This window comes from Elgaria multicarinata, chromosome 16 (genome assembly GCF_023053635.1).
Source record: "Elgaria multicarinata webbii isolate HBS135686 ecotype San Diego chromosome 16, rElgMul1.1.pri, whole genome shotgun sequence".
NCBI lineage: Eukaryota > Metazoa > Chordata > Lepidosauria > Squamata > Anguidae > Elgaria > Elgaria multicarinata.
Genome location: NC_086186.1, coordinates 8,536,982 through 8,564,476, shown reverse-complemented (window position 1 = coordinate 8,564,476; position 27,495 = coordinate 8,536,982). Strand labels below are relative to the sequence as shown.

Here is a 27,495-nt window from a genome sequence, read left to right as displayed (position 1 = left end):
GGGGGATATCCCTATCCACGTCCTCCACACCATGCATAATTTTATGCACCACTGTCATTATACACTCCACTTTACCTTTTCTTCTAAGCTAAACAGCACCAAATGTTGTAACCTGGGGAGAGCATTTCACAACTTGCGTGCCACCACTTGGAATTACCTGCCATACCTCACCTGGTGGGAGCACCTGAAGAAGGAGAGATCTTGGGGTTGAGATAGGTACATTGTCCCTAGCCATGGAAGGTCTTAAAGGTCAAAACTAGTACTCTGAACTGGGCTTGAAAACAGACTGGGAGCTAGTGAAGGTTCAAAGTACTGCAGTTGATCCATTGAGCAGTCTTACAGCTGTATTCTGGACCAACTGAAGTTTTCTGGACTATTTTCAAAGACAGTGTTGCATTCAGCACCCAAGACGCTCAAATAACCCAAGAACAGGCCATGGGTCTTTTGAGGGTTGTTTCCCCCTCAAACAAGCCATGCTGCCCGGGTTTCGATGATAAGACAAGCTGTGCCCAGGTAAAAAGCCACTGTGTTTTTTGATTTTGCAACTGGGTCATTAGCAGTTCATTACTTCCTAGCTAGCTTCAAGACTTTACTAGCTGCCCTTGAAGACTTTGTGAGCAGTAGTTGATGCTTAAAGCAGAGTGTGTATTTGGGGAGTGGACAGGAAGTGTCACCTAATGGGAAAGTCAATTGCAAGCACAACATTGAAGATGTAATTCAAATTGGTGCATTTTCTATTTGTAGGTACTTGAGAGGCTTGGCCACTTAGAAATCATTTCCTTGCCAGTGTTCCTCATTTTAATGGCTTTCACAGTGTTTGTCTGCAACTGAAGATGTGCTACAATAGAGGTCCAGCCTCTTTCCTACAGCCATATTAACTATTTTCTGTGAGCTCTTAAGGTCCTCTTAGTAGGAAGTATGCAGGCTTTCTGTTCTGTACAGAGACTGGCATACTGTTAACGCTACTTCATTTAAAAGCCATTGCTTTAAAAAGCCATTGCTTTAATTTAGTTATCTTCATAACTCCAGAATATTGGTAAGGGGAATTTAGACAACTAAGAGTGCCTTATTTTAATATTATATTGCAAGGCTGTTTGAGCATGAAATGGAAAGTATTCCAAGCAATAACCAGTTTCTACTGATTGTTTTTAATCTTCCTGCAAGCTTTTGGCTGTGCATGTTAGCTAGAGTCATGGCATTTACCCCTTTGCTTTTCTGCCTTCTTAGCAAAGTGGATAAGATTACTTAATATCACACTTGCTTCTCCGGTACTAACATATTGTTATAAACTAGGTTGACAGCATAACAAAGAAGTATTATTGAGGAAAGCATCAACAGAAAATCTGTTTCTCAGCATTTAGCAGTGTCCAAAACTATATATCATTGTTAACTCCTTTTTGTCACCATGCATTTTAGGAGCTGGGACTTACTACTTTGTGTTTGACCTCATTAATTAGATAGAAAATCAGATCACTGGAAGACTACTTTCTAGATGTGTTCTGTGCAAGATATTTTGTTCAGCCAGTGTCTTACAAAATTGTGCTGTACTTGAACATAAAACAAACTGCATACAGTGACCTTGGCTAGGAGCGTCTTGTTTCCTAGGCAGCTGCTGCTACATGCTGGCTGTCTGACAGACGGGGCCAGGTCATGGTTACCAGAGGACACCCTTGTGGTCATAAGCAAGTTGTAAATGTCACTAAGATTTTTTCTCAATGTCTATCACATGTGTATCGCTGATTCTGAAGTAGGTAAAGTGAGTAATCTTCTGGGGCTCCCAGAAGATAAATGCTAAGGCAGTATAGCAGAAAGTTGTGACATGCATCCATAAGCAGTTATAGGGATTTGACAGATATTTAGCCCTTAGTTACTAGCCCTTTGGTTGAACTGACAGCACGCCTGCAAAGATAGGGAGGCCTGTTTCAGCCCCATTAATGTCGTCTTGAATGCAAGCCCACAGTCTAGAAAATGATAAATGTTCAGTGATTGATGATTTTTAGAGTCCTCAGGGATTCTGGGTGGTTTCTCATTGCTACAGGCTTGAACAATTTCCCCTCTTACTTGAGATTCTCTTAGGAGTTCTTTAAGGCTTTAGTGCAAAGAGTTTTAAACAAGCAGGTTGTGTAGCATTTTGAACTTCAGTGAATATTTTTCAAAATTTAGGTTTATGCTGTGAACCTGATATTTAATAAGATTGTATGCAATCTTTTCTTTCTTTCTTCCCTTCTGTCTCATACGTTCCAAAATTATGATTTTAGAAAATATTTCCCCTCCCCTGGAAACTGAATAGATATTCCCCCTCCTCAGGTGTTCCATTTGTTGTTTCTTTGAGTCTTAACGAAATTATCTAAGCAAGTGTTCCTTGTTTCGATACAGGGGCACATTAGGCTAGTAATACTAATATTAGGATGCTAACATCTCTCTCTCTCTCTCTTTCTCTCCCTTTCCCTCTTTGCTTTGAATGCTTTCCTGCTAAAATCAGATTTGTCATATTAACCCATGCTTAAGCCAATTAATAATAACAACTATTAATTCATAATTGCTTCACCATCAATGACCATTGGTTTATTAGAACTTCATCCGCAAGAAGACAGGTCCTTGCTTCAAAGAATAATGGGAAGATAGATGATAGGTGTGGAGAGAGGGAAAAGAGAGACATGGCTTGAAGAGGATGAATGTGAACAATGGTGTTACATATACTTAGGTTTGGCTGCTTGGTTATGAGGCTTGGGCTCTGTTGAGATGATACTCCCCCCCCTCCCCAGCATTGTACCTAGAGAGAGATTGGGAACAGTCTTGTGTACTCTTTTCCTACCCCCCTCATCAAAGGGAAATGTGAGCAACCATTTGAAGATTGCACTTGAACGGAAGGACTCCGTGACTGTGATCAAGGGAAAATAAAGCATGAGGCCTGCCTGTTTGGTAGTTCACTTCTGTGGTGAGGTTCAGGGGAGGAATACTTTTAAAATATATATATATATATATATATATATATATATATATATATACACACACACACACACACACACACACACACACACACACACACACTTCTATCCTGCCTTTTTTCCTCCAAGGAACCCAAGGCAGCATACATAATCCTCCTCTGCATTTTATCCTCACAACGACAATCCTGTGAGGTAGGTTGGGCTGAGAGTCTGTGACTGGCCCAAAGTCACCCAGTGGGTTTCCATGGCCGAGGGAGGACTAGAACCCGGATCTCCTGACTCCCAGTCCAACATTTTAGCCACTATACGACACTGGCTTGTGGGAGAGCACATGTGCCCAAGGTTCATTCTCAGTCTTTCCCTAGATACAGGTCTGGAAGAAAACGTTATCATCTGAACAGGACCGCAGATGCTTATAGGAGCATTAGTGTTTAATATTTTGAAGATACAGAATTAAGCAATACTCTTAATATGGTTTTCAAAAAAAAGGGAGGTTTCCTTCTCACATCCACATGGGTACCATTGCTGACACTGCCAATAATAAGTGCAGCCTCTCTTTTATGTAGATTGGTTAGCCTGGAATCTCTAATTTCAGAGTAGGACACTTTTGGGGCCCTGTTATCTTTAAAAAAAATATTATTTGGATTGTGCTATCAAACACCTTTTGGAGCCTCATCATTTGAAGTCCAGTTTATTCATAGTGAATAATAGTACAGTAGCCTTTATAGATGTGGGTGGAGAGCAGAGTTTTAAAAGTGGTGCAAGATTGGCATCTTTGTGTTCTTTGGGTATCCAGAATTGAAAACCAACTTAAGGAGAATGGCCCACTGTATTGTTGCATTTAATTAGGAGAGTGTATTTGAACTCAATTAGTACGGCTGCCAAATAATCTGTTAAATACTCTGTTCTTTTCCTGTAGGGTTTTACAGACAGTCCTCATTATGGTGATCACTTGAATGATAGTCGATTAGGGCCCAATGAAGGATTGTCCCCGACACCTTTCATGAACTCAGATCTGATGGGTAAGTAGGTAATTCTTTCTGAGTAGCTCCTCAAAGCCTCTTTAGTCAGAGATACATTTTTTCTCCCCTTTTCTAGATTGACAGTAGAGGCACCTGTAAGCTTAAAGGCCTTTGCTCTCCAAATTTGCTTTGTAGGGCAGCTTTTTATTCTGTGCATTATATCATGATTTAAGCGGTCAAAGCACCAAAGGTTGATCGAGTATGTTGCTTTGTTACTTGATTTAGAACATTTTCAAATGCTTATGAGAATGCTTTATTCAAACCTGAGTTTTTTCCTCCAGCCCCATGACATAGATACAACTCTGTGTGCTAATATCTGCAATACCATCTGTTAGTTTCTGTGGCAGGCTCACTCACTCAGTTTTGAAAATAAATATGAGGTGGGGAAATGGTCCAGAGAATGTTTAGGTGTTGCATAGGTGGCTTTCATTAAGGAGATGCTTATGAACACCTACCTGGGAGTAAGTCTCATTGAACTCAGTGGAATTTATTTCTGCCTAGATGTGTCTAGGATTGTTCTATTTATGACTTTCTTTTTGTGTGGTCTAAAAGTAGCAACTGTACTGCTTTTATAGAATAACCTTGAGGCAAGTTGCTTTTGTTTGTGCCTATAATTTAAGAATTCCTCACAATGTTGTTTCATCTGTTAAATTGATGTTGAGTTTTTTCTGTCTGTGACCTATTTGTGCTCTTGATAATATTGTCCTTTTAAGACACTGCCATGGTAATCTAAGTAGATTACATAAATCCAAATCCTGGTGGTCTTCTGGAGATCTTTCTCCCTTTGCCTTTGTTTACTGCTTTTAATCTTTTTCGAACAGGGAAGTAAACAGTTGGGTTGCACAATGTATGTTCGTAAACACAACTGGCCGTCAAATGTTTATACCTTGCCATGGGAATGTTAGGTTGCAGAACTGTGATTTAAACAATTGCAATGATCTCTTCAAAGCTAGCATCCTGTTTGGAAATATTCCACACACACACCCATCCTCCGTGCCAAGAGTGGGAGCTGTCTAAAGGTTCACTAACTTCCTTTGCTGCTGACAGGCTTCAACATATCCACTCACTAACAGGCCAGGGGCAAGAAAGACTTTCATCTTGACAAGCAAGAATGCTCAGAGAAGGAGGTGGCATTACAGCTGCTAGATTAGGCTGCCAGAAAAACCTGGAGTTAATTTTTGGGATAGAGTCTGTGTTCTCTAATTCTGAATGGAATCTGCAACTTTTTAACATGTATTTTATACCATGTTTTTATACTGTTTGTTTTATACTTTGAATGGTTTTAGTTTTTGTGAACCGCCCAGGGAGCTTCGGCTATTGGGCGGTATAAAAATGCAATAAATAATAATAATAATAATAATAATAATAATAATAATAATAATAATAATAATAATAATAGGATTTCTGTCCTTGACCCTCCTCTCACTTTCTGGGAATATTGCAGGTCCAATCTGTGGGCTGCAGGGTGGGTGCTGGCCACATCATTTTCAATCTCACTCCAATGTTGTTCAGTGTTGTGTTTTAGTTTCTTTCGCTCTCCACAGGCAAAGCTACTTCCTCCACACAGTCTCTCCCAGCCCTATCCTCCTGAAGAAAAACCTCTAAGTTTTGCTTTGTAAATTACTAACCTCTCCACATGTAAAAGGCCATATCCAATCCTGGAGATCCTGAAAGTACTCAAATGTGGCCTCTCCCATACTGCTAGCATTGTGAGAGAAACAAGTTTAATAGTCAATGTAATGGAGAATCCTGCATTTGAATAATTTTGGGATCTCCCGGTTTGTATAATGCCTTCTATCCATTGTCAGAGGGGAAGGAAATATGTTAGCCTAAGTCCTGCTCCTGATCTCACTTTATGTAGAATTGGGGTTGGAGTGGGGGCACAGTAACGTTTGGACAGGCCCCAGGTAAATAGTTTTGTTTGAAGATGTCTGATTTTATTTTGACTTGAATGTTTTGAAAGACCTTGTGTTAATATTAATAAAGCAGGAAGCCAATTCCTTCTTCATTTAGGGTGCAATCCTAAGCATGCTTAGACAGAAAAAAAAAGTCTTACAACTCCCATGAATGGCTGGTGCATCCTGGGAGTTGTAGGACCTTTTCTGTCTACGATTGCACCCTTAAATTCTACCAATTTTGTACTGAAGAGAACATCTGGTGTGCTCAAGTCTGTGACCTGCATTACTTTAGTTCTGTCAATTTAAACCTTTACAGCAAAATTGAATTTGGAGGTAAATTTTAAAGGGCAAAATATTCAATATCCAGGTTCTGTTGAAAGATGATGGCAATTGAATGCCTATGTCTTTGACAGTTTCCTTTTTTTAAGTCCTTCTTTAACTTATTTGTTTTACTATTGCCTTGAATCCCTTTTTTTTAATTGTCTGCCTTCCGAATAAGGGCTGTATCTTAGTTCTTCAGTTTTAGTTATGACCAGATAATCACAGATGTCCATTAGGTTTAATGGAATAGCAATTTTAGCTGTTGTTCTTAAAGTAGCTTTGTTGCAGGAATAAAATGAATCGTAAAGTAGCTGTGGACTAATATTTTTGTGATGTGCTTGCAAGTCTTATTTCGTATAAGAGCAACTTAAATAAAATAAGCAACGTTAGCTGAAGATTCCAGCACCGGATGCAGTTGCTTGCCTTTGAGTGGAAGAGGGTAAAAAGGGAGCACTCAGTCCTTCACTGACATCCTACTTTGTTCTAGGCATAATTCAACATGTTGTGTAGGACTTTCCTATGAAATGCCTTCACCTATGTGAACGCTGTCCTCTCCTCAAAATCATTGGAAGAGAGAATACTCTGCTCTGTTTGTCAGCTTAGGCTGTGTGGAACTCTCAGCAGGGTCTTGTGCTTCCTGGGCTCCTGGCTCTGAAATTTCCTCTCCGGAGAAGCCCGTTGTAGTCCCTCATTATGATCATGGCCATAATCTTGTTAGGCAGTAGGTGAAATTTTTGTTTAGGATGCTGTTTACATCATCAGATTTTATGGCAACTTAATGTTTAATTGTTTAGATTTGTACTGGGTGAATGTTAAACATTTAATTGTAAGACTCCCTAGATTTGTAGTTTTTATACTGAACTTTGTTTTCAATTGTAAGGCTCTTTAGATTTGTAGCATTTTGTGAGAAAGTTGATAAACTTTACAATAAGAAAGTGGCTGGATTTTGATGCTGCTTGAATTTCTTGTTCCAGAGTCTTGCTTTCATTATTATTATTATTATTATTATTATTATTATTATTATTATTATTATTATATTTATTTGTATCCTGCCTTTTGCCCAATACTGGGCCTCAAGGCCGCCTTTCCTTGAGGGTCCAGTTTTGTTTCTTTGCTTTGAGCTAGCTTGCCCCTTTCCTCATTGAAGTACAATAATATATATTTCACTGTTCTTAAAATCGTATTATATTAAAACTGAGACAGTAGTATGTATCATAATTTCTGTCATGGCATATATGCACCATTAAAAAGAGAGAATTGTGTGTCAACGGGATGTTGTTTTTCTGTATTATGTTCAGCCATAAGCATGTTTGCCTGAAAAGATAACGGATTATTAATTGCCAGTGTCTTGAATGATGGAGCTCTTAAACACTTTAATGATCTTGTACATTGCAGGAGCAAGAAATTTTGTCTAACAAGAGCTGATAATGATTCAATAATGAACAATTTGCTGTAGAAAGATGTATTTTAATATTCATTTAGACATTTGGAAGTGTTTTTGTTAGAGGAAGTAAAGCTATTACGTTGAACTGATTTGTGTTCCTTCCTAATTCCAGAATTATCCTGTTGATGTTGTCAGTGTGAAAAAGTGGAGTTTTCTTGCAGTTCAAGGAACACCATAGGGTTGTTTTGGTACTACAGTAACCCATTAATATTAGATCAGGGTAGGCAAGTTCCAGGAGTTGGTGGAACATCCTCCCAGGCCCCATAGGGAGCTGCGCTCATGTTCCTACTGCATCGCTGGCAGGAAAACCTGTTTTAAAAGGAAAATTGGCTGTTTATCAACAAATTTTGGCTGAAGAAGTAGGGACAGTTTGGTGCCATGCCACTGAATTTTGGTGGGAAGACACTGATTTTAAAAAGGCCTTTTCCCCCATTGGAAGAGTAAGGCTATGTGTGCAAAAACAGCCAGGGGAGGGGCACGTGTGGCCTGTGAGCTGTGCATTGCCCGCAACACCTGCAGTTGATAGACTTATTATTAGATTGACATTTGATCCAAGTAACATTGACATATCTAGAATTTACTAGGAAAAAAGGGAAATCTGGCTTGACCACAAATTCTTTCAGTTTGTGCAAACATGAATGGTTGTTTTTAAATTGATATTGTCTGTTTTTGTTTGTATTTTATGCTTTTTATGGTTTTAAATTTTGTATATTTCTTTTGGTGTTCACTGTTTTTAACTTTTGTAAACCTCCCAGAGAGCTTTTGCTATGGGGTGGTATATAAGTGTAAATAATAATAATAATTTTTTTGTGGTCTCTGACACACACACACACACACACACACACAGGTTATGTAACTGTGCAGAACAGTGATTCAGAACATTCTAAGCTAAACACAGTTTTTGGTAGAAATTAGCCACCTCTTCTGCTCATGCTGCAGGTGTGGTTCCCCCACCTGCCTCTCAGTTCCTTTTCACCCACAACAGAAACTAGCAGAATTAGAATATTCTCTTGGTTCATGGCAATATCTCAGATTTCATTGTCTACTCCTGGGATGCTGAACAGGGTTCTCTTTCCTTTTTTCTCTCCTTTCTCTTCCTTATTTTCTCTTTCTTCTTCTTTATCCTCTTGCTCCTTTGGGGTGCATAGTCTCCAACCCCTTCTTCAAAAATTGCTACCACTGTGGCTGAAGATATCATTGACCGACAGACTCCAACTACCTTCTTTGCCTTGGAGAGGCCCAATGCCAGGCCTTTATTAGTTTAGCCAGCAAAACTACAGTTACAGATAAGCAACCTGTCCTTGCCATGACTTGCGAACCTGGTCATAGATTTAAGGCTATTGGTCACAAAAGAAGGACTAAAGAAAAGTACTTCTCTGCTGCTGTGGTAGATACAAAGGTTCTTGACGGAAGTTTTGATGATGCAACTTGGAAGAAATGTTGCATATGTGTGAGTGAGTAAGTCTGTCTGTGTCCCTGATGAAGCAAATTATCTTCTCCTAAGAAGTGCTCTAATTAATGTGCCCTGCAGATGTAATTTTCTATATCAGTAATTTGAATGACCAGTAAAAGTTGGTGTTGGGCTTAATTCCTTTTTTTTTCAGAGCCATGTAGAACAGGAGAATACTTGAATTTGAGTCAAAAACAGCAAAAAATTGTTTTGCCAGGTGCTATTAGATACTTAAATTGAAAGCCCTGGCATTATGTGTAGCTTTCTTACAATGTTTGCTTGAGAGAGTGGTTGGATATCAGCAAAAGCCAAAGGCATATGTTGTCTAATTAAAATGTGGAGATTGTCATACAACACTCTGTAGCTTTGAATCACAACTTCTAAAATGTGCTGGCTGCCTTTGCTTTAGTTGTGCAGAATGTTGTGGTTTTTTCCCTAACGGAATAAATTACTGATTTTGTGATGCAGAAGTGCACCAGGTCTGCACCGTTAGCTTATGTACAATTTAAGGTGTTGGCTATTGACTTGTAAAGTGCTTCATAACTTAAGTCTACCTCCTCTCAAGTGATAATTGCTTTCCTTGATCAGTTGAAGGCATATTTGCAGCTCTAGAGGTTTGTTTATATTTAACAATGCAGATAAGATAGTGCCATCAGTGTGACTTGTACCTATAGAGTACACAAAGACATAGAATTCTTCTCAAAATATATGAAGACCAAACAACTAAGCAGAACTAATAACTGAATGAAGTGAGTGTGCCTTTCATTAGGAAGAAGATAACATAAGTTGAGCAGTAATTCTTATTTGAAGTATTAATATATTGCAATTTTTATTATATTAAATGCCTTATAGACCTAGTTCTCTAGGTGTGCTTCAATTTAAATATGTATGTTAGTCTGTTTATAATTTGTAGCCTTTATCAATAAGGCTAGCTTTAGTCTACTTGACAGGTAGGAAACTGCACTCTCTGTTAGAATTTCTTAATGTAAAATCACAAAACACAAAATAAGTTTACAGAATTTTACCCTATACCTTTGATCTTACTTTAAAGAACCAAGTCCAAGTGACTAGATAGGTACTAAACAATTATTATTATTATTATTATTATTATTATTATTTGTATCCCGCCTTTTGCCCAATGCTGGGCCTCAAGGCGGCCTTACAAAGTTTAAAATATACATGGGGGGGGGGGGGAGGGAAACAAAACCATAAACAATTAAAAAATACACAACAAAATTATAAGACATTAACATAGATGGAGGGCCAGACTATTCTCCAAAGGCCTGCTGGAACACAAAAGTTTTAGCCTGCTTCCGAAAGCCCATCAAGGAGGGAGCCAGTCTAGCTTCCCCGGGAAGAGAGTTCCAGAGCAAATCACTTTTACCGTGATTGTGTACTTGTCTCTGATCAGAGGGGGATGATGTAGTGTGGCTTATGAGACTTATTTCTCCCCAAGTATTTCACAAGTTGAATTCTGCTCACAATGAAGGCACGCTCTCTATCTGTTCTTCTTTTTCTTTTCATGGAAACTAATGGGTTTCAAGAAATTAAATTACATTATAATTTAGTGCCAGTACTGCGTACAGGGCTTCCCCACTTTTTTTTTTACCCTTGGGTGTGTGTTTGTATTTTAAAATCGGAGTGTGTTAAACTTATTTCCACACTCCCTCCCCCCGGTTTACAATAATATTTTAATCAAATGTCTTTCTTAGTCTCTCTAAAGACAATATTTTATACAAATGTATTAGGAACTCTGGTTCTCTAGTCCTGTTGTAGCAGGTGTCCACTCCCACCCTCGAGGTTCTCTGCCTGTTCCTTGTTAGCAGCTGTACAGTTGGAGTAACAGAATTTGCCATTAGGTATAGGACATTAGAATTCACAGGTCACAGGTGCTTCCCGCACTGATATTTCTGTCTTTGCTACAAGTGAAGGAGGAGTCCTCCGTGACCAGCTTGCTGCCCTCAGCACTGTAGAGACACTGCCTTTGAAGTCAAGTGTAAAGAAATTGCGGAGTGAGCAGGTGTAAGGATATGGGGGGTTTTCACTCAAGGGAACATGTAGATAATCTAAAAGACAAGTGAAGATTTTGATCTGCTATTTGCATATGATCAGATAACAAAATACAACTTGTTTCATTTAAAAAACATAGCACTATACTTTCTTTTTGCTAGAATATAAAAAAACCCACTTAGAATATTTTTCAATGTCTTCCAATCAAATTAAATTTTAAAAATACAAGACTGGCAAAAAATTAGTTGCATGATTTATGAAAAATAGTACAATATTAAGGATTAAGGATTAGGTATGGTTCAAGTTAAAAGGAGGAGGGGAAATCTCATCAGTTCTTAATATTGGATTGTATGTGGTATGCAAACTGTAATAAATTGGGTCGCTGATAATTTTGGAGCAAATTAAGTTGAACAGTCTTATAGTGATTTACCTGTATATGCTTTGATTAAAAACAGAAATTTGAAAAGCTAGATGAAATTGACAACAATTTGTTTCTCTCCCTCCTCTATAGGGATAAACACAGGGAAAAACTAAGTCCTGAAATCACTAATTGGGGGGGGGGGGATTAAGAGGAAAAGGGAGCACTAAATAACACATAAACAGTTGCTACAGTATGAATGTGATCTGGATCAAATCAAATGCTATATCTGAGTTGAGCTTACAGCTGTGGCTTGGCAGTGGTATTTAATTGCTGTTGAAGTCCTCCTGGGCTTACCATCATTCAGCAGCTCATCCTTCCCCATTGCTCCAGTGTACAAGCTATTCCTAGCAAATGAAAGGGTAGAGCTGTGTCCGGGTGCGGGGAGGGGCGCTGAAGAAGATCTGGCATCATGATGTAACAGTTAAGATGCAAGAGCACCTTGGCTGCAAATGAATATATCTCTGAAGTCACAGCACCTTTGGGTAAAGTAGTGTGCCTCAGGCAGGCAGAGGATTGGAGGTTGGCAGGAGGAGAGGATTGTAACAAGGCCCTGTGAGGGCTGTTTATACCCTGTTCCCATGGAGCAACCTTGAAAAAATAAGGCGCTACCAGATATTAACCCTTTGAGGAATTATTTGCACAGCTATGAGTGTTGTTGGAAAGCGATGGTAAAAGGAAAGGGGTTTGGATAGCCAGTGTTAAATTTCAGCCAATTGCCTGCCTGCCAGGTTTTCCTTCTTCACCCCCTCCCTTCTTTGCCCCAGGTATGACAGGCTGGTGAGCAAGACACACCACAGCGTGATAGTATGGGCCTGCATGAGACCATTGGGAGAAGGTTTAATTCTTTATTTACAGTTAAAAATGTACATAGGCATTGTTTTACAAAAGTTATTAAATAAAATATTATGGGGTAATCTCTTGGATGCAGTATGTTTTTCTTTAGCATGGGTTGTGTGTATGTTCATATACAAAATTTCCCTTTTTACCTCTGCTAGCTTGGTATTGTTTAATGTTTTCTTTGTGTAAAGATAACAGCATGTTACATGATCCTTGTTGCAAACTGAATGGTGTTGTCATTGATCTTTGGCTGAACTGAAAATCTTCCAAGGCAGAAGTTTTCAGCTTCAGGTTGTTTCAGCCTCCGCAGTATACAGCTTCAAATCACCGACTTCACTGCAAATAGCACTCTTATTAATATGCACAACATGAAACACTTTCAATAGAAGGTTATTAGAATGCTAGTTTGTATCCTCCAGTGAATGAAATGATGTGTGATTATGAAGTCATCAGGCATGGACCAGTAAGACTCGAGAGAGCCTCCCCCCACGGAGGTCCTTAGGGTGCCATTGATTGGTGACCATGTGTTTGTGCCCGATAGACTGTGAAATGGTGTGTTGCTACACGGCTGTGTTGCACCTGCGCCCCACCGTGGTGATTGATTGGTTTGGTCATGTGGAATGTTCCCATCTGGTCTGCAGTAATGTGTTCCCCAGCAAATCGCAAGTGCTGGTTGAATAACTACAGCAAGCAGTCGCAAAAGGCTAAGCAAGATGTTCCTTTCTAAAATAAACTAGGATTTCAAGGCAGGTTTTCTCCTATTTCCATATATTTTATAAAAACAAGGGTTTGGTACGCTGTGTGTGCACAGACTCTAGAAAGCTGAGCAGTCCTTTATAAATAGTAGTTGACATAAAAAATAATAATTACGGGAACGTCAGAATAGAAATTTAGATCTAACCCTCCCTCCACCATCGAACACTTTTACTTTAGCAAATATTTGATTAATTCGTTATTCGTAAACCTTGCTTTATTTATTGTAAAAATTGACAATCCTGAAATCGAAATGATAAATTATGTGGTCATCGTAGATTATTTTTAAAAAGGTTTCTTAGTGGTATTGGGCGGTCTTGTTTGATTATTTCTTAATCTCAGTTTTTTCATAATTGATCTATTCATTCCACCTAATGACTAATTACATATCGGACCATTTCATCAGCACTATTCATCATTGTAGAATGTAATAATGACATTTCAACAAAGGAAAAAATAAATATGCAAATAAGAACTCATTAACATTTGCACGAGCTGTTTGAATAATCACATTGCTGACAAGGCTGTAATTAACCGAAATTGATGCTGTGTTCAGGATTTGATGGTGTGTTTTCTCAGCGTTTTATTGTTGCCACTCTGGGGGCTGTATTGAAGTTCTGCTCTTCTATGAGCCTCATCTCTGACTTGATATGATGGGTTGTGCCAGCAACCAGAGGCTTTGGGGAGTTCTTAATCCATCTATGACCTGCCCTCAATGCATATAAAGATACATGGTTTAAATTATTTTAGTTCTAATGAAGCACTGTTAAGACTTCTGTAATTATGCAACAACTGTAGGGAAAAAGGAAGAATGAGAACTGGAAAATACTATTTTTTAACAGCATTGTTACATGTACGAGACTATATTGATATAGAAGTATTATTTGCTTGTAGTATATTATACAAATACAGTTTTTGTTTTGGTTTGCAAAATGATTCCATGTCAAAAGATTTGAGTTTATTGTAATTGAAAATCAGTTGCTTAGGAAAATTCAATGCTAAAATACATTGTCACGTCATAGCAGTTTCACTTGCTATATTCTTGTTGTTGTTGCTTTATTCATGCTTTTGCCATGGATATTAAGTAAAATGCTCAAAACACAATAAAGATGTTTAAGTCAGTGTTGTTGTTTTTTGAATGACTGCAAATGCTGATTGTAACAAATCTAAGGAATTTTCTTTGTTGAATATGTACCCGTGCCATATGGTTCAATATGGAACATTAACTTGACAAGGATAATAGATTGTAGTATAAGGAGACAATTTGCCTGCAGCTTCACTATTACTCATTCTGGTCTGTGGGCTACAAGTTTATATATAGAATTCAGTTACTATTCAGATGGTTTTACTTGACACGAGTTGCACTCCTAATTTTCACCATATAATTCAAATATACCCTCTTGGTTGTTAAAGAAATGTCAATGGTAAATACAAGGAAGGAAGATAATATGAAACAGTGGGTTAATTCAAATGAAATGCCAACCAGTATTTTGAACAAGCCTTGCACACGTGTGCTTTCCCCCTCTCTTCTTTCCTCCATTACAATTTAGTGACAAGTTCGTTCACCGTTCATTGTATCTGAACTGGGTGAACTATGTTGTAGGCCAGGGATCCCTCACCTTTTTGTGACCATAGGCACACTTGGGAGATTTGAGGGAATGTTATGGGCACTCTCACAAAGTGGCTACCTCTGGATCTAGCCCATTCATAAAATGGCTGCCATGACACATACAGATCCGGGGGGGGGGCGGGAACCACAGACACACAGACCTAAGGGGGAGGGAGGGGAGAGAGGAATAGAAACACAGAAAGAAATAAAAAATACAAGACATTCTCTGCTTCCCCCACACCCTGGTTTGCTCCACTCATCCCATGCTCCCACAATTAAGGTAACTATTTTCTTTCCCTTTTTTGTATCTATTAAAACATTTTTGCTGGGTGTATTCCCTTCTGATCACTTCAGCTTTTGCTGGCCTGTTTATCTCAGCCTGGGAACTCATGTGGAGTTGAGAGAGACAATGGGAAAGAATGGCACTTTTCTCCCTTCATGTATTTTAGATGGCTGTGATCACTCCCTTCCCACTTCTGAAGGATGCAGGGAAAGACTCTGTGTGTGTGTGTGTGTGTGTGTGTGTGTGTGTGTGTGTGTGTGTAGAAGCTTTGGAGATGCCAGGGGAGGTCTTCAAAGAAGTTGTTAGACCCACTGGTGCCACTTTGCAGACCCCAGTTGTAGGCAAGCCATAGCTTGCTTGCAAATAAATACGAGCCATGCATTGCCATCCTGGCTTATAGTCAAACAATGGTTTATTTAACAACAAACTATGGTTTGCCACTAAATTAGAAGTGAAGGAGGAAACTAGGACAAAGGGAAGAGGGAGCACGTATGTGCAAAGTTTGTTCCTGTACCTCCAGTTAATAAAGGTATGGGTATTTAAGTAAACTTTCTGTGTATCTTAAATCCCCCCAAGTAAGCTTAACCTCCTCTAAAATCTAAAGCAATCTATTTTATTTAACTTAAGATGAAAGATGCTCATCTTGTAGTACATGACATATTACAGTGATATCTCATATCTGAATAGTCTACTCTCATCCAAACTCAATTTTAGGGATTCATGGAGATAACCAACCATTGTGGAAGCAATTTTTCAAGCACTGCTGGTGGGCATTGCTGTTAGTTTCACCAAGACTTGCACAGAAAACTTGCTGAAGTGAATAGAGGTGGTGCAGACATTCCAGGGAGATGTCTTACATTTTCACAAGGGAAGGGGCCGTAGCTCAGTGGTAGAGCACATGTTTTGCATGCTGAAGGTCTCAGGTTTGGTCCCCAGCATCTCCAGGTAGGGCAGGAAAAGCTTCTGTTTGAAACCCTGGAGAGTCACTGCCAGTCAGTGTTGATAATTCTGGACCAGATGGAAGAACGTTCTGGCTCAGTATAAGGATGCTTCCTAGGCTTTTATTAATCTCTTTTGTAAATGTTGCTCTTTAACAGTGTTGTAAACCATCCAGAGAGCCTCAGCTATTGTGTGGTAGAGAAATGAAATAAATAAGAATAAGAATGCTCTGTCTAGTTATTCCCAGTTCAACAGTCATGTGTATTTACCTATCACTGCCTAATGCTTCATGCAAAGTTCAGTTGGAAAGAGTAGGTATTCTCCTTGCCAAACAAGGCTAGCAACTCCTACGCTGTAACTAAGCAACTAACACTTGCTGATGGTTTTAAAATTACGCTAATAAGGCTGTGGCCCACAGTTAGAGATGTTGATCGCTTCAGTCAGGCTTGCAGGAGTGTAGAGGTTTAAAGATCATTTTTAATACTGGTGTCTCTAAGCCCATAGAAGAAGTGGATAATGCACTTTAATCATGTACCATGAGCATGAGAGCACTGCTGGGTCAGACAAAGGATCTAGCATCCTGTTTCCAGCACTGGCTAGCCAGTTGCTTCCACGATGCCTACATGCAGGGCATGAAGACAATAGCTCTCCCCTCCTCTTTTTTTCTCCTCCACTAGCTTTTCAGGAGACCATGGAAAGGCCATAGTTCAGTGATAGAGGACTTCCTTTGAATTCAAAAATCCTGGATTCAGTCCCCCTGTATCTTCAGGTAGGGGTAGAAGAGAATCCTACCTGAAATCCTGGAGAGCCACTGCCTGTCTGTGTCAACAGTGCTGGGCTAGATGAACCAATGCTCAGCTTTCTCTGAACAGGGAGACTCTGTCCTCATCAACTGTGAGGGATGGGCCATGGCCAATAGTCTGGAGCAAGCCAGAAGAGAACCAGGAGTCAGGACTGAAAAATGGTCTAGATTAGAGAATAAACCTTAAACTCCTTCCTATCCAGAGCCAGAAGGTGGAGTTCATCCAGAGCCAGAAGGTGTTTCCTTGGGAAGCAGAAGTTATGTGGCCCACTGCATGGGGTACTGGTTAGCAGTTCTTGATATCAACAGAGCTTTTCCTCCCTGCTATCTGCTATCTTTAAAATGACTGCACTTTCCTTTTTTCATATTGCTGTTGCTTTGGCTATTAGCCATTGGATTGAATCTAATGGCTAATAGCCAGTGTATTGGCCATATCCTCCATACATATGTCTAATTCTGTTGTAAAGCCATCTAACCTAGTGGCCATCGCAACATACTCTAGCAGTGAATTCCATAACTGTGTACTCTCTGAAGAAATAATTCCATTTGTCTTTCTTGAATCTGCCACCATTCAGCATCATTGGACGATCCCATTGGGTTCTAGTGTTATGAGAGAAATGTCTCTCTCCATTTTTTCCACACTGTTCATATTCTTACAAACCTCTATCCTGCTTCCCTCCCCTTAGTCACCCCCCAAACTAAAAGGCCCCAAATGCTTTTGTCTTCCCCTTGGTCATTTTGGTTGCTTTTTCCTACACCTATTCTAGTTCAATGGTATTCTTTTTGAGAAAGGGTGGACCAGACCCATACACAGAATTTCAAGTACAGTTCTATAATGAAGGTGTTATGATACTGGCCATTTAATTTTAATCCCTTTTCCTAATAATCCCTATGATAGAATTTGTCTTTTTCCACTGCCACCATCATATTGACATTTTAATTGAGCTATTTCTCACAGCTGTAAGATATTACTTGGATAGTCATTGCCAATCATCAGGGTATATGTTGGTAGGATTTTCTTTTGGCTGCTGTGTGCATCATTTTATTTATGTTAAACTCCATTTACCATTTTGCTACCAAATCACCTATTTAGGAGAGCTCCTTTTGGAGTTCTTTGCAGTCCACTTGCATTTTCACCATCCGAATGATGTCCTCTTCGCCCGTGACTGCTAAGCTTAGGAGCTTTTTGGTGAGGGACTTCATTAAATGCCTTTTAGAAGTTGAGGAATATAATGTCAATTGGATCAGTTGTTCATTTATCAGCCATGGGACGTGTGAGCCTCAGCTGGGTGAATTGTGGCAGAGAATTCTGGAGCATGTTTTTGGGGTGCTCCATTTGACTGGAATGGTGGCTAAGCCAGTTGGATTTATCTGTTACCTGTGCAAAATGAACATCACCATGGTTTCCAAGGTTCCCCTGCTGCAGCTCCCTGCTCTAGCTTGTCTGTCTATGGCCTGGTTCAGACAACATTGCATTCCATTAACCATTTTGTGGTTAAACAGCATGGTTTAGCGTGTTGTCTGAACCAGGCCATTACCGCTCTTCAAGATCCCCACCCCACCCCACCCAAACTTCCTAGGAACCCTGGGGTTCTTAGGAGCACAGTTGAAAACATTCTCAGGGGCAGTGGTTTTCAATTAAACAATATCCTTTTGAGAAGAAACTCAAAAATTGGCTGGTGACTAAACATATTTGGAGGAACTACAGTCAGCTCAGAGATGCTTAACACGAAAAATAAAACTCAATTCTCTGTGTAAATTATTCATGGCAAATTTGCTTGGCTCTTTTAGATGCAAAGAGGAAGTGAAATTGTGGACCTCTGAACTGTCAAACAAAGTGCAACACTAGTTTATTTCTTTTGTAAAATCATCACATATAGAAGTAACCAATACACAATTCAAAGGTCAGCAAAAGGAAGCTATTCAAGTAACAATATGCTTACAGCCATAATTATTTTTATTAAGCTGTGAAAAATAATTATACCTTAGTTATGAGTTAACATTTTGCATATATTTAGTAACTGCTTATAAACTGCAGTCATCCAGGAACCAGACCACCTGGGAGGAGAACACAATTAAAATGATAATAGGCCCAATGAGAAGAGAGGATATTTGCTTATCATTTGCCCAAGGGAAGGGTACCCATTAACAAAAGCCTCAAAATGTAAACAGCACCACAAATCTTTTGAAATATTCATCCATTTGGGAAAGAGCAGTTTTTAAGCAGCAACATTAAGGAGAAATAAAAACAAAGGAATGGCATTTCCAATAATAAGAGTCACTTGTCTTTTATAGTCTTATCCTTTACTGTTAGTGTGAGTTTTCTATGCATAGCATTTTTGTATGCTGGCTAGAAAAATGAGGTGTTTCACATTTCAAACTGCCAAGAGGTACTTCAAGGTGCCCAGTGTCTTTGGGTACTTTTAGATGGAGAGGCTCTGGCACTAACACTTCAAAGGCATTATGCAGCCATTCTATCATTTTTTCCCTTAACAATTTTTTCTTGGTAAGAAAAAATATGGAAGAAGTGATGGAAAACCAGAGGGAGTTTCATCTGGACCCCCTGTAAAACTCCATGAATGAGGCAGCGCAATTGCACATTAAAAACCTTGTGTGGAAGCAGTCTTGTTTTCTCCTCCAGCTTTACTACAAGGAATCCTTGGTTCCGCCGTAACCCATACATCTTAGGGAAATGGAAAGGAATTAACTCTTCCTGCTACATGCAAAAAAAAACCAGGAGCAGGAGAGAGATTTAGGAGAAGTCATGCAGGACCTGCAAATGTTGCAGTATGGATTTGCTTCTGTTCAGGGTTCCAGGAAGCCAGCTGTGCCCTCCTCCAGAATACTGTATTCCATTACCTCTTATATATCTGTTTTCTTGCCTCCAACAGTTATTCAGTATTTGGTGACCACCGAGCACACTTGGTTTTCATTTGACTTTGGGGGTTTTCCCCACCAACTTAGAATTTTTCTAAAGATTTTTTGGTAGTTTTCCAAGCCTTGGGGTTCCTCTGAGGACCTTGATATCTCCATCAGGTTTGTCAGTGGCCCAGTTCTGGCTGCAATCCTGTCATCAGTCATCAGGGTACGTTTCCCATTATATTTGTTCTTTCTGAGGTTGAAACTCCTATTGCTTACAACAAGAGGCTGAAATTAATAACTACCCAAAAGCACATGGTCAACAAAGCAAAATCATTTCTTCTTTTTTACCTGTGTATAGTTAAATCTTCTCGCCTCGTTATTTAGGCTCAATTAAATTTGAACAGTTTTGCCCTTGCACTGTCTATACAGAGGAAAATGTAGCACTGTATTTACCAAGACACTGACAGTGAGGCAATGAGATGAATCTAAGACTTCTAGCAATGCTTGTGGTTGCTGGCTACCGAGGGAAACTCTACCCACCCATCGCATCAGATCACCAAATGAAATTAATTTTCAGAATGTGGGAACGTGTTCACCAGCTTTTGGGGAGGAGTGGCGTGTGTGGGTTTTGCTGTAGCACAAGACCTACTCTCCCATATTTATCCCAACCTACTGATAGCCCGCTTTTGTCAATGTACTATTCAAAATAAGCCACCCTGCAGAAACTATGCTTGGGTTTACATGACACAGTAACCCGCCATGGCTGATCACCCATCATGGGTTGCCATGTTGTTTGAATCAAATCATTATGATTGCATTGTATTATTAGCTTTTTATTTCATAATGGTTCAGAAATGAAAGGAGTGTATAGTGTATGCAAAGTGCTCATATATTGCTTTATTATGGAGCTGGATTTTTTTAAAAATATGCCATATCTGCTGTGCAATCAATAGCTGTCTTTTACAATTCTTGAATTCGTCATTTTATTTAAGGAAAGGGTGCAAAATGTCCAAGAAGGAGTACACCGAATTTCTGTTACTTGAATTTCCATTAAATTTAAAAGATTGCAGAGTCAGCTTCAGAGTAGTTTAACAGACAATGCACATGGCTCTCTAATTTATACCAACGTGGCTCTGTTTGAAAAGATTTAATGCTGCCCTATTACACATAGGATAAGATCAATGTTACTATGTTCCCTGGGGTATTCATAATGTTGGCGATGTGATGACGTTCCCCACACCTTGCAGTACTGAGATACACAGCTTTAAATAACTGGAGTGTGCATTCAAAACAAAAACACTTCATGTTTTTGCCTCCTGACATTTACCCTTTATACTCTGCCTGTGCAGCAGCTTTGAAAGTCCCTTCAACAAATATTTACACATTTCCTGGCAGTCCTGTGTGGTTTCGTTCGAAATACATTAGTATGAATGTATTCATAAATGATCTGAAGTTGGGCTGAGCAGTGAGGAAGCCAGGTCTGCAGGTGGCATCAAAATATTCAGGATGGAAAAAAATCAAAGCAGGCTGTTTATTTCTTATACCCATATGTTGTCATGTAAGGGTGAAATGAAAAATCCAAAGTCTGTATAGTCAATCCCACGTGTATTCAATCTGTCTATAGGCGTGGATTGTGAAAACTGAGATGGTAATGGGGCATACTTTTATTGTTAGAAAGGGATGGATGCAGTCCTGCTGCCTGCTGCAGAGGACAGGACGTGGTCAGAGGTTCAGGGGGAGACGCATAAGCAGAGGGCATACACTGCTAGCCATTTTGCAATGTCGGTCTGTTGCCGCAGTGCAAGTGAAGGAATGAGGCAGAAAAGAGAAGGTTGTTCTAATATAGAGAGCTCCGGTTATTGGGCGGTATAGAAGTGCAATAAATAAATACATAAATAAATAAAATATACTCTTCTTCATCCATAGCCAATCCAGCCCATGAGATACTTGGTTTCATTTCATGGTAGCTGCTGCTCTCTCTGAGGATAGAGGCAGACCTGCTGCATGTGGCACTTCTTCCTGATCTTGGCAGGCCTGATGTGAGCATGTCAGATTTGGAGTGCTGCATAACCCATGAGAAGAAACAGAAGGTCTTAGGGTGCTATGACAGCATTGATACATCTGGGCTCTTGGGGACCTGGATCTCTAAATGTTAATTGGTGCCAACAGAGATTCCCCCCCCTCCACTTAATTGCCATGTAGGGGACAATTTTTGAAACTCCATTTTTGTGCCAATGTTGCCATTTTTAGGGTTGTAAGAAAGGGCTCGTGAAAAAACACTGGTTTATAAATACCAAAATAAATAAAAGAAAAATACATGCCAACTTGAGCCTCTGTAGGAAGGGCAGAGTTAAAGTAAATGGTGCATTATTGTGCTCCCAGGAAGGTTGAAACCTGTGACTCAGCTTTTCCAAATGAAAGGATTTTACCACAGGGTTCAGCAACTTCTTTTCTTTTACGGGCTATATCCCTTTGTGGATAATCTCAGAGGTGGCCGTGGGCAGGGCCAGCCAGAAGTGAGTCACTCATTTGAAATTAAGCTGAGGGCCATATGGAATTGGGCCAAGGGCCAGGTGGAAGTCCAGAGCCGCAAGTTGCCTACCCCTGTTTTACTGTAAACTGCACATTTTAAAAAGAAAAGTGACTGGTAAGCTTATCTATAAATAACATAACATTTGCAGACAATTGAGTTGCCTCTCCCCTTCTGGTGCTGTGAGTGAGAAAGTGGTGCTTTCACAAGGCCTGCAGGTTTATTGATTGAAACACCGCTTGCTGTTTCTGATGCCTGTCACAGGAAGATGATGTGCTAAGAAGGAACAGATGAGATAGTATCAGGTTAGACAAACAAAATCACTGACCTTTCTAGGACTCATCTTTTTTAGCAGTTGTGTCTCCTGGACTTTGAAGTTCCCAATGCTGCTTGTCTCATTTATGCAGAGTTAGAGGGTGCAAAATGTCCAGCAGCTGTGCCTGAGTGAATAGGTAGTTGAACGTCTTCAGTGTAGCTGTCAGTATCCTTAGCATAGATTTTGGTAAATCATAGATACTCATAGTTACCTCAGTTCTCCGAATGGAGTGGCTGGGGTCCTAAACATGCTGCAGTGTTTTGTTGCAGGCCCCACTTGTTGTTTTTTGTTTTAATTTATATCCCATCTTTTTGTATGTTTCACACATTCAAGGTAGTTTACAGTGTGAAATCAAATAATATCAACATAAAAATCACACCAATAAAAAAATGGTAAAACCAGCCCTCAGCAGATTAAAATGGCTATATGTTGCTAGCCCTATATTCTTCCCTTACACAGTGTCCTTTTCAGCCCTTAGCACTTTCCTAGACCTGTTGTTTTGATGGTTTAGGCCACAGTCACTTCCCCTTTCTGTTCTATGTATTTTCAAGGCTACACAGAAATGAGCAAGGAAGTGTCAAGAACATTGCTGCTTTATGTATTTTCAAAGCCCTTCTCTCTGCCTCTGTTTCTCATGCAAGGCTGTCTTCACCCAAGCAGGGAAAGGGGAGTGTCACTGGCAATGGCAAGTGGAAGGCGGGTGCATGGAAGGCAGTGACAGGGGCATGTGGACATGCTACTTCCATGGAGAAAGGGTTATTGAAAGTCCCCCCCCCCCCGAGCTCAGGCAGCTTCCCTCCTTCCCTCTGTAGTCTTTCTGTAGCAGCTGACATCTTCTGACTTCTGCTCCTGTTCTACCCCTCACTGAAAGAGGAAGTGAAGAACTTCCTCCAGCCCCAATGGCACAGTGGCCAGTGCATTCCCCTCCCTCCCAAGTTGTGCACCATGGGGAGGGACACGGAGTGAAGTGGGAGGCGACACACCACAAAGGAATAGTTCCCATGCCTTTGTATATGTATCTGTGTGTCAGAAATGGAGAGAGAGAGAGAGAGAGAAGTACAGCGAGCTAGTGTCAAGTGTTAGTCTTTGTCAAAGAGTCTTAGCTGCTAAGATTACTGTGGAAATGGATCGTTCAGGTTGGTGGATTGTTTTACATCCAGATAAGACTGTTCTGAATAGGAAATCAAATGATACAATATTTTCGTTGGCCTTGGATTAAGGGGGAACCAGCTTTGTTATGGGATAGTTATGGTTCAGGCCAGTAAAGCAGCCCACAAAAGTAACTACCCTGTATGTTAGAACAAAAGCCTGAATGCATTGCTATGTTGGTTGTTGGCGATGGAGCATGAAAACACAGCATACTAGCCTCGTAGGAGACCAATATGCCAAGTGGCTAGCAGAGAAGGAACTGAGAGACTTCCCCCTCCTCATTCCAGTCTTCATGGAATTCCTGTGGCTATCAAGTTGTTAAAGTTTCAGTAATCAGTTTGGCACATCTGAACTAGTTCTGTGGCTGTTTGGAGGGAATATTAGATTAATATCCATATTGCAATGTGGATTTGCAAAGTAGGAAAAGGTGTTTAGGTGTGCAGGCTTGGAGCCAATGGACTGTACTGTTTGGAAGCCCAAATGCTTAGCCGCTGCAGTTTGTAAAGGAAGTTACATTTTCATAAATGTATGTGAAGGTGTTCAGAGCTTTTGAGAGGCAAATTTTAGGTTCTCCTTTTCCAGTCTTTGTAACTTACTGGTGTGCAAATATTTGTTTTAAAATCTGCCTGGAATATTGCATACTTTAGTCAAAGTTGTTTATCATTTGTCGTAGGACTTCTTATTTACAAGAAAGAAAATGCTGAGTCCAGTTAATGTGAACAGCATGATTCATAATGTGAACAATATGATTCATACTGTTTCAAACAATTTTGCATGCTAGGTATTTTATTTGCTTGGTCTCTGACAGTTGTTGGGAGCAAATTGCTTGAGCAGAAAATTGTTAAATTTTCTTTTGCCTTTTAACAGTAATGTCACCGTTTTCCAAGCAAGTGATAGTGAAATATACGTTACTCTTATTAACCTCACAGGAAACTTCGAGTCATTGTTACAAGGAGGATAGATTATTGAGGTAGTCTCTCATGCATGCCCTACAATCTTAAGTAGCAATTTGTAAGGAGGGTTTACTTCAGTATTGAAACAGCAAAAATAATACCATACTTATGAGACATCAGAAGTCAGTGCTTTTTCATTGCACATTATCAACTGTATCAGACATAAAGAAGTTCTTTATTTTCACCCATAATTTGGGTATATAATTTCTATTTCTGTTAAAATGTGAATTGTTTTAAGTATCAAATGTCTGGATGAGTTTGCCTTTATATATATGTGTTATATTCCTTTAATGGTTTTTAAAATATCTAGTTATTGGGTTCTTAACATGTCTGAAGTAAGCATACATTTTTAATTTTTTTTTTTATAGGGAAGACATCAGAAAGAAGCCCATTTCCATTGTTTGGTCGAGATCCAGGACTCTCAGGCTGTCAGGTAAATGTTGCAATAGCTATTAGAACTAACTTAGGCATTCTTGGTGTTTTTAGATGCACAAAAGTGATGCAACTGGCTTGAGACAGAACACGATCTGGACATGCACATTTGAAACTAGTTTACTGCTCTGTAAACCTAAATTCTCCATTTTATCAAGATGTCTAATCCATATGATACTCTGAGTGTAGCCCTGATTTTCTAACCATGGTTAAGAAATTGAATACTTGCTGTAAGTTTGCACATTCCCTCCTTATGCTTTAACCCGGGTGTAGCGTGACATATCAATAAATACATTGTAAACCGTCCAGAGAGCTTTGGCTATGGGGCGGTATATAAATGTTGTTGTTGTTGTTGTTGTTGTTGTTATTATTATTATTATTATTATTAATAATAATAATAATAATAATAATAATAATAATATGATCTTGAGAATGGATATTTGATTTTAATACCTGTATAGATATTTCCTAAAGCTTTTGCAAAAAATACTGGGAGAGTAGTACTGCTGGTTGTGGCCCAACAAACTGTAGACATTACAACAACAATAATACAATAATCATAATCATCATCATAATAAGCAGCAGCAGCTAGTAGCAGGATGTTTGTTCTAGTTGGTATTTGTGCCATGAAAGGCACATTGGCCCTCTTCATGCATCATTAATTCATGATTATCTAGTTTGGAATACAAATTTAGCTGGTTCATAATACACAACACTATTGTGGATTAAGTAGCATTTCTTCCAGAACTGTTTTTCAGAACATACAGTGAGTTTCTGGAAGATCGTGGGTGTGCTGCTCAGTGTTTACCAACCAGGCACCCAAAGCCAGATGCTCTGTGGAGGCATATGCAAATATCCTTGAACGTGACCAGACAACCCAACCAAGCAGCCTTTTATTGGCTGAGTATCTTCCCAATTTAGGCCAACCTCTATGTTTGTTTATTGCAGCATTTTAGATGGTTGTTGTTTGCCATCCAGTTACAAAACCCTCCCTTGCTCTGATGTAATTTTATTTTTGTGATAGTCCAATTTGTTCCCCACCATGGCTGGTTCTAGAAATTACAATTCCCAATGGGGCAGTATGATGTAGGGCATGTGCAGGGAAGCTGGTGAGCAGCTCACCCAATATGCCATAATCACCGGATTACCAGCTCTCTTCTTTGCTAGTGTTGTTGCTCATATTATAATCATATTTAGGAATCTAGGTAATTGTTTCTATACTGGCCCATACCCTTGATGCAGTCGATGGTTAACTGTTAACTTTACAAACACTCACGATGTGTAGATATGTGGAAGTTATGAACTCAGTGAGCAATGTTTTGCTAGCAGCTTGATGCTACTTCTAACACCTCTTACTTTAAAAAAAGCGCTATGTGATCATGTGTACATAATGACTTGTTAGCACAATGCGTTTAATGAAAACTTTTCAAGGCAAGGCACCAGTGAGAATCCTAATCTATCTCATTTTCTGGCAGTTGCTATTGATTAGTCATTCAAGGTTCCCTTGTTTTCACTATCTAATGATATTCTCAGGAGGAGTTTCTTAACAACCTACTGATAATGGTGCGCATATACATAACATTTCCGTACAGAATAAAATTACAATATAATGTAATTTCTCAGCTGCATTCCCCATATTTGATATTTGTTTACATATTTCTATTTATTAAAAGACAACATCTATTAAAGAGTAAAAAATGCTGCACTTCTATCTTGTATGTTCTATACTCATAGCATTTTTATACTTCCTTTCATTAGAAGAGAGTTTTCTCCAAGTTAAAACTGCTTAACCCTGATGTGAGCTTCTTACAAGAGAGCTCTGGCTATTGGGCGGTATAGAAATGCAATAAATAAATAAATAAATAAATAAATTGCAAGAAACTCATTTGATGGCAATTTGGTGTATTTTTCTGTGCTGTCAAAGAAAAGAGGAGAGTATTTTTTTAAATGTGAAGGCAGGGGGACATGTTCCTTTCTTCTTTAAAAGGACTACTTGGGTGTACCCAATTTTCTTAAGCCATCAGTTTAAAAGAGAATAGATTGTGTGTTACCAAATGTTAAAAATGGCATGAATTTCAAAATGGAACACCTTCAAGTTTAATTGAATGTACTTGGTAACCTTGTGTTCATGACATACTAACACCCTATGAAGGTAGGAAATATATTTGTGAACTTTTAAAAACTTAATTATTTATTATTGACATTTATATATCATCTTATTTGCTAAAAAGCCATACTTACATTTCTCTGTTAGGTATATCCATGGAGTAACGCTTTCAAATATGCCAACATGATTTGAAGTTCGAGATTCTATGAATTTCCAATGACACTCATACTCCTGAGTATTTCTAAAACAGAATCTTTAGCTTTAGTTGATCTGTCTTTTGAATTAGACACGTATGCCTCTTCGACGTAAATGCTGGTGCCAAGGAATTTCAAATATTCCCTGGCCCTACATGGAATGGATTTCTGCAGTCACTGATTTTTTTCTTTGAGTGGTTGTTATTGGTTCTTTA

The 27,495-nt window shown here is 39.2% G+C and overlaps 1 protein-coding gene across 4 annotated transcripts in view; it reads left to right on the top strand.

Annotated features, from left to right (window-relative positions):
- TCF12 (transcription factor 12) overlaps window positions 1-27,495 on the top strand; it is a 126,399-nt gene that overhangs the window by 36,286 nt on the left and 62,618 nt on the right. For all 4 annotated transcript variants that reach the window (XM_063142831.1, XM_063142830.1, XM_063142829.1 and 1 more), the window contains exons 6-7: window positions 3,868-3,970; window positions 24,916-24,980. In XM_063142831.1, coding sequence (XP_062998901.1) covers window positions 3,868-3,970; window positions 24,916-24,980 — 168 coding nt within the window. The remainder of the gene's footprint in view (window positions 1-3,867; window positions 3,971-24,915; window positions 24,981-27,495) is intronic.